Source organism: Protopterus annectens, chromosome 2.part1 (genome assembly GCF_019279795.1).
Source record: "Protopterus annectens isolate FY-2018-M chromosome 2.part1, PAN1.0, whole genome shotgun sequence".
In the NCBI taxonomy this organism is placed as follows: domain Eukaryota; kingdom Metazoa; phylum Chordata; order Ceratodontiformes; family Protopteridae; genus Protopterus; species Protopterus annectens.
Window position 1 is genome coordinate 327,949,569 of NC_056729.1, and position 12,014 is coordinate 327,961,582.

General features: G+C 43.4%; 1 protein-coding gene across 3 annotated transcripts in view; it reads right to left on the reverse strand.

The window, feature by feature from the left end:
* The window catches only part of RBPJ (recombination signal binding protein for immunoglobulin kappa J region), a 1,681,970-nt gene that overhangs the window by 524,696 nt on the left and 1,145,260 nt on the right, over nucleotides 1–12,014 (reverse strand). For all 3 annotated transcript variants that reach the window (XM_044062156.1, XM_044062154.1, XM_044062155.1), the window contains one exon: nucleotides 1,204–1,316. In XM_044062156.1, the coding sequence (XP_043918091.1) occupies nucleotides 1,204–1,316 (113 nt within the window). The remainder of the gene's footprint in view (nucleotides 1–1,203; nucleotides 1,317–12,014) is intronic.

The window sequence follows — 12,014 nt, forward strand, 5'->3', positions numbered from 1 at the left end:
GCAATAAAAATACAAAGACGCCATTATTAACAATGTTTCACCTTCAGATATTTAAGAGTAATTAATACAAAAAGTTCCAAAACAACTACAAAGAAAAAGCTGTTTTGAAAGAATTTCTGATGGTCTAGTTCCTCTTACAAGTTAAGCACCAAATTTATCCTGTATGAAGCGACAAGAAAACATCACCATGAAGGATACATTTAAGAGGGTAGGAGAAGCACAGCAGAAATTTCTAAGTTATGTTTTCTTCCTGCGTCATTTTGGAAACATGCCTGCTAGCCACTGAGTTTTCCCACCAATCGGACTCTTTCTCTTCATTCATTCATATTATGTGGAGCAGAATGGGGGAGAGTGACAGCTGAATAGTGGGGGGGGGGGGGTGTCATACAGGCATAAGGGTTACCTGTGCACTCTCAGGCATCCATGACATTTCTACAGGACCTAACCCCAACCTTTGTGTGGCTAACAAACACCTACATCACTGCAGGGACCACCTATATCCCTCTATCTGTGTGTGCATGCTCCTCACACACATACAAAGGGCTATAATCATTAGCTTGGGAGCACCATGTCCATGTTATCCTGATCCACAGCTACTAGCATGTAAACCTTCACTTGTGCTGCAATGGTTCTTCTGATCAGGAACCATCTCTCCTCTTTGCCAGGGTGGGTGAAGCTTTATAAATTGGTAAGTGACATCCTTCCCTCCCACTCTGCTCTTCCAGCACCTGTGTCACTACAGAAACTCAGACGGTCTGGGCTGCAGTCAGGACTTCAATCTTCTGTATTACAGAGCCAGACACGTTTCCTAGTATTCAGTGTCTCTTAACAGATACCTGGAGCAGTGTGGCACAGAGTAAATAATGTGTGGATGGTGCCAGGGATGTTCCCATAACCTGCAGACATTTCATACTACATACTAAAACAGATACAGCCATTCACATAAAGTCTCTCAGAAAAATTGTTACCAATTCATTGGATAGGTTTAACTGAGCAAAAATCTGGAAGTGTAGTGTCACTATCTTCAAAGGTCAATACCTCAGCAGCTCTGCAGGTAAGACAAAGAGAAGTTCTTAATACCATAGTTGCTTGATTGTTGGTTTAACCCCAGCTGGTGTACTTACAGCTCTCTCTAACGAAACAGGAGAAAACCTGATAAGAAATGCCAAGTAAATACACATGACAAAACAGAAAGTACCATACCAGTCTGGGGAGAGCCATGCCAGTAACTGAACACACAAGCTTTACTGTCTGTCCATAATGAATGTATCCATCACGCACAGTAAATTCTTCCCCTTCCGATTCATCATCATCCACTGTGAGAAAGAGGAACATTGAATAAGAAAATATGTTAAGCTTAAATAAAGTGCAATTAGTTTTAAGCTTAGAAAACTCAAACATTATTCATACTCTCTGAAAAACATCAAGTCAGGAACTCAATATCTGCATTTACTATTAAGCAAAAAAGTCGAATACTGGACATTCAGGATAAATTCTAAGGAAATCATCATGGAATGATACCCAAGACATACAGCTATAAAATGTCCTTAAACAATGGAAACTACAGCTGCCAGAGGAATTCACTATAATAGAAGACGTCAACACTTAGGTCAAGATTTCTAACTCTTCATTTTTATTTCAACTAGCCTTCAATTAAGAATACAGTTGTATAAATGGAACTTTCTATAACAGCGGATGTTTTAACTAATCCCTGTTGCAGGAGCACAAGCTATATGGGTTATATCCAATAAAAGAATTGACCAACCACTCAGCTTTCAAAGCTTAAAGGCCACTGTCCACATACTACAACTGCCATGAGCTCGAGCAGAGCGCCACATAAAAGGCAGCTGACTGCTAAAAAGCTTCAGAGCTTTCTTGCCTCATGACAGGAGGCAAGTGCTCTGAAATGTAAATTCTAGAAAAAATAATATATATCTATATATATATATATCTATATATATATATATATATATATATATATATATATATATATATATATATATATATATAGATAGATAAGGAGTATATGCATCCACACCCTGGGAGAAGCAGACAAGGCTCTAGAACTGGGATGATGGGAGGGGGCAGCTACTAAAACAATGGTCAGTTAGAACATCTGCTGTTATATTCAGTTCCATTTACACAACTATACCATGTTCAACACTGGATCATTCACTGCTATAAGTACCCTAACGTTGCTTGAGTAGACTACAGCTTAGAGAAATAGGGAAGAAGATGACATTTATGAATCTAGAAGCCCCTGAAAAAGGCCTTAGAAAAGCTAGTTCTGTACCTGGAAAAGGAATCTAATCTACAGTGTTATGTAAAAGTATGATCAGAGGGCCAAGTTGCTGTCTCTATTAAATTTAGAGTCCACCCCTTTCCAAAAAGTTGAGAAAAAAAACAAAGCCCTGGCAAAGTAAGCACTAACACTACCTGGAAGTGATCTGTTACGGTTAAAACAGCAAAAGAAATAAGCATGGGACAACCTTTCTGTAGTGTATGTTATGACACTGGTTGTCCTTTATTCCTTCTTCGCAGTAAACAGTAGCTGATGGGCATTATATCCAAGTAGTATCTGAGCTACTTGTGGACATCCAGGGCAATTAAAATTCTTTTTCCCTTCTTAAGACCTGGAAAGACCTAACTGCCATAGTGTAGTGGTAGAGCCCTGGTTTAGGCTATAGTACATGCAGGGTTCAAATCCCCCCCCTTGCTAATATATTTAATACTCTTAATCTCACCAAGAGGAACACTGGCTTCAAGCAGATGCCCTATGCAGCTCGACTGAAGAAACTCCAGCTGTACTCGGTTGCATACGGCCTACTCAGAGGTGATCTCTGCCTGACATACAAGGCCATGTCCAACCCAGAATTGCTGGACATGCTCCACCTAAAGAACACATATCCCTCGAGCCACACGCTCCAGGGATCTAAACCTCACCACAACAATAAATAGGACATGCTGGAGGGATGGAACAAGATTCCAATCTATATTAGGCAGAGCTCCTCGCTAACCCTCTTCAAGAGAAACCTTGACGAGTGGATGGGAAACAGTTTACCCCAAGGATCACTTCAATGGCTCTGCTGGACAGAGGCACAGGGAACTAATCTAAGGGGGCGGTGAAAGCCAACACATTCTGGCTAGGCTTATAAATGCCTTCAGGCAGACAGCCTAATACTTACCTATGAACCTATAAGAATACAGGGACAATAACAGATTGATACACTGGATAAATATAAACACAAACCACTGATGCATAAAAGAAGGATTTCAAAAGTAACTCTGTGCCTGTAACAAAGATGAGGTAAGGATGACTACCCGAAGAGCTTGTAACTCGGATACTTTTCTTGCAGAAGTCAGAGCAAACAAAGAGAATCAGTTTCTAAATAACAGCCTCAAAAAGTACAGTTTTGTACCTACCATAAATGTAGATGTCCGAACTGGATAGCATCTGCAGTCATAACAACTGGGTTGTCCTGTCGTCAGGCAGCCCTTCAGTCGGCCGGATTCCAAAGTCCGGGTCCGGCTTCGGCTGATGTCGCACTTCACCCGATGTCATCTCTGTTGGTCTTCGGGTATAAAAGCATCAGCCGACGCCATTTTCCTCAGTGTTTCTTGCCCCAGATGCCAGTAGCCCTCTTGAAGGCTAAAATTTGGATAGATGCCAATGTTTCCAAAAAGATAGAGGTAAACACAAAAATAAGCATGTATGTACATATATACAAACAAATACACCATAAAAGACTCCCCCCCCCACCAGCTAGCTATTAGGAGGGTAAACACCCTAGGAGTACCACAGAGGGAAGGAGGGAGGTAATCCTGACTGCAGATGCTATCCAGTTCGGACATCTACATTTATGGTAGGTACAAAACTGTACTATGTCCTTCATGGATGCATCTGCAGTCATAACAACAGGGTAGAATACCATAGCCAACTAGGGGAGGAGGATAAAAGTAGATTATGGTGTGTTTAGGATCCCTTGCAGTACAGCAGTGGCAAACCCTGCTCGGGATCTGGAATATAGAGGCAAATTATAATGCTTGGCAAATGTATGCACGGAGGTCCAAGTAGCCGCCTCAATAATGTCTTTGGTTGCCACTCCTCGTAAGAAGGCTGTGGTAGTGGCTGTTGCCCTTGTAGAATGAGGTCTTATGTTCTGTGGAATTGGTTTTCCATGGAAGGAGTAACAGAATCGTATGCAATTTCCTATCCATTTGGAGATTGTCTGTTTGGAAATAGCTTTTCCTTCCCTTCCTGTTGCATAGGCTACAAAAGTTGGTCAGTCTTTCTGCTATTTTTGTTCTGTCCAAGTAGTAGCGTAGCTGTCTATGTACATCCAAGGTATGCAGTATTCTTTCCCCTCTGTTTTGTGGGTTGGGAAAGAAGGTAGGTAGGTGGATTGCCTGGTTTAAAGACACTCTGGATACCACCTTAGGCATAAATGTAGGATTAGTCCTCATGGACACTCTATCTTGGTGGAAGATTAGGAAGGGTTGCACTGCCATTAAGGCCTGTAGTTCTGAAACCCTCCTTGCTGAAGTAATTGCCAGTAGGAAAGCAGTTTTCCATGACAGGTGTTGTAGTTCTGCTGTTGCTGCTGGTTCAAAGGGTGATAGTGTCAACTTTTCTAGCACAAAATTTAAGTCCCAAGCTGGTAATGGTGGTTTCCTTGGAGGTTTTACATTCTTGATTCCTCTGAGGAACTGCCTGAGCAAAGGGTGCGAAAAAACAGGTGGATCAAAGCTGTATTCTGCTGAAATAGCTGATGCATGTATCTTGATGGAGGAGTAGGACAGGCCTGAATGAAGAAGTTCGGCCAGATACTCCAGAATGTTAGGCATATCTATGTTTGACACATCTTTTCCTCTTTCCATACTCCAAATGACAAACCTTTTCCATTTTCCAGCATAGTTCCTTCTTGTTGAAGGTCTGCGTGCTTCAAGAATAATGTCTTTAACTCTTTGGGAAAGTTCTGGATTAGCTGCTGCTATGTGATGTTCCATGCAGTCAGTTGCAACGTTTTTAGGTTTGGATGTATGATGCTGTAGTTGTTCTGAGTTAACATCAAAGGCATCAGGGGTATTGGCCACATATTTTTCCGAGACATGCTCCTCAGCAGTGGGTACCAGTGTTGTCTTGGCCAGTTTGGAGCTATCAGGATTATCCTTGGGCGTTCTTCCTTGATTTTTAGTAGTACTTTGTGCATCGAAGGAAGAGGTGGGAATGCATATGCTGTTAGGCCTTTCCAGCTGAAGGAGAGCGAATCCACTTTCCATGCTAGTGGGTGGAATGTCCTTGTGCAGAACTTTTTGAGCTGGTGATTGAGAGGTGATGCGAATAGATCTATCTGAGGCATTCCCCATTTCTTTGAGATGGTCTTGAAGATGTCCGGGTGCAGCCTCCATTCGTGGGCATCCGATGTGGTTCTGCTTAATATGTCTGCTAGAGTATTTTCTTTTCCCGGTACAAATATTGCCTGTAACTGGATGTTGTAGCTGAGTGCCAGTGTCCACAGCTCCAAAGTCATTCTGCATAGGGGGTATGAATGAGTGCCTCCCTGTTTGTTGATGTACCACATGACTGTGGTGTTGTCTGTCCTTATCATCAACTGGCCCTCTTGGAGAAATGGTTTGAACTTTTGGATTGCCAGTTTTACTGCCAGCATTTCTTTTAGGTTGATGTGCAGGTGAAGTTGATCCTGTGTCCACAATCCTTGCACGCATTTGTCTAGCATGTGGGCCCCCATCCTAGGTCTGAAGCGTCTGTTGTGATGGTCTGGCTTGCTTGACATCTGCGAAAGGGTAGGCCTGGGTTTGACTGACATGCCTGAGCCCACCATAGGAACTCCTGCTTTAAGCATGGAATTAGTGGGATTTCTGTTTCTAGGCTGTGTCTGTGTTGGGACCATAAATTCTTTAGGTACCACTGTAGTTTTCTCATATGTAGTCTGGCAAATGGGACCAAGATTATGCATGATGCCATGAAGCCCAAGGCCTGCAGTACTTTTCTTGCTGTTAACTTGTTCAGTTTTGTTAGTGCCAAGAAGTAAAGAGGGAGTTCTTTTTGTTTTTCTGTAGTCAGGAATGCCATTTGTTTTACTGTGTCCAATTCAGGCCCAAGAATGTCCTTGTTTGGGATGGTATCAGCCTTGACTTTTGTAAATTGACTGTGTATCCCAGTGCTTGTAGCAAGTAAATGACCCTTTGTAAATCTGTTGTCAGCTTGCTTTTGTTGTCCCCTTGTAGCAGGCAGTCGTCCAGGTATGGGTAAATTTGAATTCCTGTAGTCTGCAATGGGCGATTACTGATGCCAGGCATTTTGTGAATACTCTGGGCGCAGTAGATAAGCCAAAGGGCAATGCTGAGAATTGATAGTGCTCTGATCCTGCAAGAAATCTGAGGTATCTTCTGCAGATTGGTCGAATGGGGACGTGCAGGTATGCCTCCTTGAGATCTAGAGTTACCAGCCAAGACTCCTTGCCCAGCATGGGAAGAAGTTGCTGTAGGGTCAGCATTTTGAATTTTGGGACAATGATGTATGTATTTAAGGTGGACAGGTCGAGAATTGGTCTCCAACTTTTTCCTTTCTTGGAACTAGGAATAGTCTGGAGTAGAACCCTTTCCTTGCTCTGCTGTTGGCACTCTTTCCACAGCTCTCATGTTTGCTAACTCCATTATCTGTTGTAGTGCCTCTGTTTTTGATTTGGAGGTAGATTTGGCATTCCTCTTTTGACTGGTAAAGTGTGGAAGTGAAACCGGTAACCTTGATCTATGGTTTGTAAAATCCACTTGTCTTTTGTTATGTAGTGCCAGTTCTTTGAAAATAAGGTTAACTTTCCGCCTAGAGGAGCTGCTATTTGTTCCCTGGTAGGCGGATTTAGGGTTAAGTCACTGTGGTTGTGCTGATGTAGTGGCAGTGGTTGTGTCTGTGCCTCTGTTGTTACCTTGCCACTGTCGTCCTCTGTAGGCACCTCCTCTGGATTGGTTTCTGCCTCTGGAGCGTCTATTCCTGCCCCTTTGAAATTTTGTGGAGTCAGGAAAGGACCAATTTTGGCAGGCCAGTTCCTGCTAAACCTTGGGGTTGAACCTGCAAGAAATCTTTAACCGTTTGAACAGATTTTGCCTTTTCTTCCATTTTCTTCATAACCTGCTGGGCAGGTGTACCAAACAAACTTGTCTTATCCATAGGAGCATCTAGCAACTTAGCTTTAACATGATCCGGTAAAGCTTGCTCCTTTAGCCATGCATGCCTTCTTATCACTGTGCCAGTCATGGCTGATCTAAATGAAGCCTCCAGTGCATCATAGCCACATTTTAAGAAATGGTTGCTAACCTGTTGTATGTTATTTACCATTTCTAATACATATTTCTTATCAAGAGATTCATCAGTGGTTAGTTTTTTAGTTAACTGATCAAGCATAAACTCTTGGTATTGTATCATGTGAAACTGACAGTTTAAAGCTCTAGCTGAGAGAGTAGCTGAAGTGTAGACCTTTTACCCCATCTGTCTAATGACCTTGCTTCCCTTTCAGAAGGAATAGGGTTTTTAGCTATGGTCGCTACTGCCTTGGGACCCTGGGATATAGTTTGGGTCTGCAAGTGGGGCCTTGTAAAGGTGGTGATGAGTATCTGGCACCCTGTAAAATCTGTCTGGTTTGGCAGGCGGTAAAGAATCTGGAGCGGAGCAGACATCATTGAAAGCATCATCCACCACAGAGAGAACAGGAGGTATAGCTAAGGGCCTGTGCTGTGGGAGGTGCAGAAAGGTCCTAAGTCTTTTTCTGGAGTCTGAAAAATCCTGTTGCTGCCATTGGAACTGCTCTCGCATGGCATGTAAGGTTTCCCCAAAGGAGAATTCTTCTGGTGGGGAAGCAGCTGGAATGGATTCTTCAGCATCAGAATCTTCAAAATTGGAGAAAGGAGCCTCTGGCTGGTCAGTTATGTCTGATTCGTCAGCAGAATCATCAGAGGACACTGGCTCAGGGGGCTCTGCCCTAGGTCTCTTCTCTGGGGGCTGAGAGGCCCTGTCTGGGTGAGATTGAGATCCTCTAATTAATGAAATTAAATCTTCTGCCAAAGTAAGCATTTGAGAACTAGAAGAGGGCCTGGTTGTGGGCGGTTTAACAGGCACTGTCTTAGTAGTCTTGGCTGCTTTAGCCCTGGCGAAGGCCTTAATGGACATGGCTGCTGGAGGCCTTGCAGCACCACGTGCTGGGGTAGAGACATCCAAGGGAATGGTGTCTGATAAGTCAGTGGCAACCACCGTAGTGGATAAAATTTCTGAGGCCGATTCAAGAGTGGTAGCAGGGGCCTCAGTTGTAGAGATAGGTTCAGCTGTACTTTGATCAGTTTTCTCGGTTTCGGGCGAAACCGAGACACTCATGATTTGCTTAACCATGGTTTCGGCGAAACCGCGGACCGCGAGTGTCGGTCTTTATCTTTGCGTTTTGGCAGATTGGGTAGTCGGAGGATCCGACAGCATAAAGTACGCAAAATCAGAACCGAAAAACTGTTCTGCAAACTCCGACCGACGCCTAAGCGTTCGTCGGTTGAAAGAAGCACAGGCCGAACAGGCTGCTACGTCGTGGGCTGGGCCTAAACAAGGCAGACAATAAGAGTGGAAATCTTTATGAGGTATTTGTTTCCCACAGGTTAAACAATTATTAACTTTTTCTGACATCGGCTGAGGCAAGAAAGAGTCCCCAGCGGGTACTTAGCTTTAGAAGTCTTGAAGTAGTATTCGGTGAAGTAATCTCTGGATCCGACCGACCGGCACTTGCGAACAGCTTCTGCTTGCGCCAGCGGCAAGAAAGACTGAGGAAAATGGCGTCGGCTGATGCTTTTATACCCGAAGACCAACAGAGATGACGTCGGGTGAAGTGCGACATCAGCCGAAGCCGGACCCGGACTTTGGAATCCGGCCGACTGAAGGGCTGCCTGACGACAGGACAACCCAGTTGTTATGACTGCAGATGCATCCATGAAGGACATCAGCCAGATAAGCTGGCTCACAAGGAAGGTAAGGTTGTGCAAGAAATTACCAGAACAGTAGATGTCTTACTGATCACTGTTGCAATATTCCTGACATATGGGTTGTCACAGCTGCTGTCCTGGGGTACCAAAAGCTTTACCTTCCCTAGGTCATACCTCAAATACATGACCTGGACCTGAAGAAACCATCAATTTTGTAGTGTTCATTAAAAGCGTGTACAGATGACTAAGTGGTCACTTGCAAGACAGACCTGGAATATATTCCATTGTGGAAAACCCCTGAAGAAGCAACTGCCCTAGTGGAAAGTGCTTTAGGGAAGGAAGGCAACATCTTACCATAGTGCGAGTAGGAGAAAGATATAGCCTTGAAAATCCAGGTTGCAACAGTTTGTTTGGAGGCCAGCTGTCCCAGATTAGGGGACAAAAATGATACAGACATCTGCTCAGTCTTTCTGAAGGATTTAGTTTTGTCCAGGTAAAATCAAAGTTACCTGTGAATGTCCAGAAAATGCAAGATCATTCTCTCCGTTCTGGGAATTGGGGAAAAAAAAAAGTGGGAAGATGAACAGCCTGATTGAGGGACAGCTCATTCACTACCTTAGGCATGAAGGTTGGTAAGCCCTGAAGGACACCCCTGCCTTTGTGAAAAATAAGAAGGGGGGAGGGGGTGGCCACGAGAACTTGAAGCTCAGATACTCTCCTGGCAGAGGTGAGGGGCCAGGAAGAGATTGGCTTTCCAAGTATAGAATTTTAGATCAGCATAAGAATCTGATTCAAAAGGAGGTAGAGTAAAGCTTTACCAACACAAATTAAGATCATGAGGGGGAGAGAGAGATTTCTCTGGTAGGCTAAAGATGCAGAATGTTCTTGAGGAAAAGCCTGACCTCTGGACTAGCCACCAGTGGACAGTTAAGAGGGAGACAGGCATTGACAGTACACAAGTGTTTATGGAAGAGTAGGCCCAGCCTGATCAAAGAAGTTCACAGAGCTATAGGGACTGTGGCTACCATGAATCCCAAAGTCCTTAGCATCTCCCTTGCAGAACAATGGGTTATGCAGGAGAGGTTTTAGAAGTAAATAGACAGACTAAATTTTCTCCTGGGGAAGAAAGGTGTGCATTTTCTGTACGTCCAGACTGCAGCCCAGAAACTCCAAGTCCTGTGTAGGAACAGTGTGTTTTTGTAGTTTATACTAAAATTCAGACCTGTCAGAAGATGGAGGGTGAACTGAAGATGCTGAAGTAGACTTTCTGGGGAGTCGGCCTGGATCAGAATTCATACAAGCAGGGACAAATCTGAATTCCATGAGTGTGACAGAAAGTTACTACAGGAGCTAGGCAATTTATGAACCCTCAGTAGAAAGACCAAAAGGCACAGAAGTACACTGAAAATAAGCAGAACCAGAGAAAAAAACTGAAGAATCTCTTCTAAGAAGGACAAATGGGAATGTGTAAGTAGGCATAATGACACTAAAATCCTGTGGGAAGATGAAAGGTAGAACAGTCTGATGAGAGAGCATTTTGAAAGATGGAACCTTCAGATAAGTATTCAGGATAGACAGGTCTAGGAAAGGTCTCCACTGCCCTTCTTTTCTTGGGACTAGAAAAATCCTGCAGCAAAACCCTTTTCCAATGAATTATATTGGGACTTGCTCAACAGTACTCTGATTCTATAGGCCTCGAATAATGGGGGGCCAGAAGGGATATTTTGTTTTGAGGAGGTACTGAAATGCCTCTCAGAGTAGGAATGTCTTCCCAAGACATGGCACAGCCATCCCTGATGATGAGGATCCACTTGTCTGTAGTAAAACCTTCCCACCAGGCCAGGGAGGTCAACAGTCGTTCAGCCAGGGAAGTAGGGGCTGAGAAAAAGGGGAGGGGTGCTGTAGAGGTTTTTCCTCAAAGGACGGCTTCTCAGCCAGATGTAAAATAAATAAGCCCTTTGGGGCTTTTTAGAGCATCTTTTTCTACGTGCATTTTTTGTTTCTGAACTTTCCCAGTATCCTTTATAATGAAGGAGGTAGATTTAAGTGGGTAGTTCCTACAGTATCTAGGACCACAGGAGAGCATTTATTTATTTTACATTTGTTGACAGGGAAAGTCCGACTGGAACAATGTCCATTTACAGCGGAGGCCCAGGGAGAAAAGCTCCACATTAAACAATAATTGCAAGTGGTAACAAGACAAGCAAAAAAGACAAATCACATAAGACATAATATATATTTACAATGGACTGTTCCAAGCAAGCTTAAACTGCTGACAGTTAGGCCCCATATGGCAGTCAACTGAGGAGCTTAGCACTAGCATGTTGAGAGTAAGGACAGGAGAGAGGAAGGTAAGAAGGAATGGAAGAGAGAAGGAAAGTATTTATGTGATGCAAGGACAGAGTCAGGAATCCTTAAGATGTGACTACCTCCAGTACAACTCTTTTAATTGTGCACCTTTAACTCCTAGTGGGCGCGGCTTGAGTCTTTAAAAAATAAAGTTATCACCTTACAATTCTAACAAATACTCATTGACATAGGTCAAATATCAATACAATTGTGTTTGTCATCATGTATGCTTCAAGATAAACTATTCTGATACCTCGTATAGGGCATGGTTTTGGAATTATTAATGCAAATATGAACAAGTAATATTTGACGCCTAGAGGAGCAGTAGGAGGTAACTGCAGATGCACCTGGAGGAGTCACTCGAATGTAATGAGTCAAGTGATTTTTTGAACTGTGACAGATGATGCAGAAGACAAATTCTGGGGGAGGTTTTTCCACTTTCTAGCTATGGAATGAGAGAATAGAGCTCTCCCTGTAGTGTTGTTGGCGTTGGATATAAAGTGGAGGGTTTTGTTAGTCGAGCGGAGATGACGATTTGCTGAATATTGGGTTAGTAGTTGATATGGAGCTGGAGTTTTGAGAGGATTCTTTAGAATGTTGTAGGCAAGAACTAGTTGGTGGTAACTAAGTAACTGAGGAAGTTCTAGCCACTGTAGTTCCTTTACGGCGAGGCAATGATGGCGTCTAAA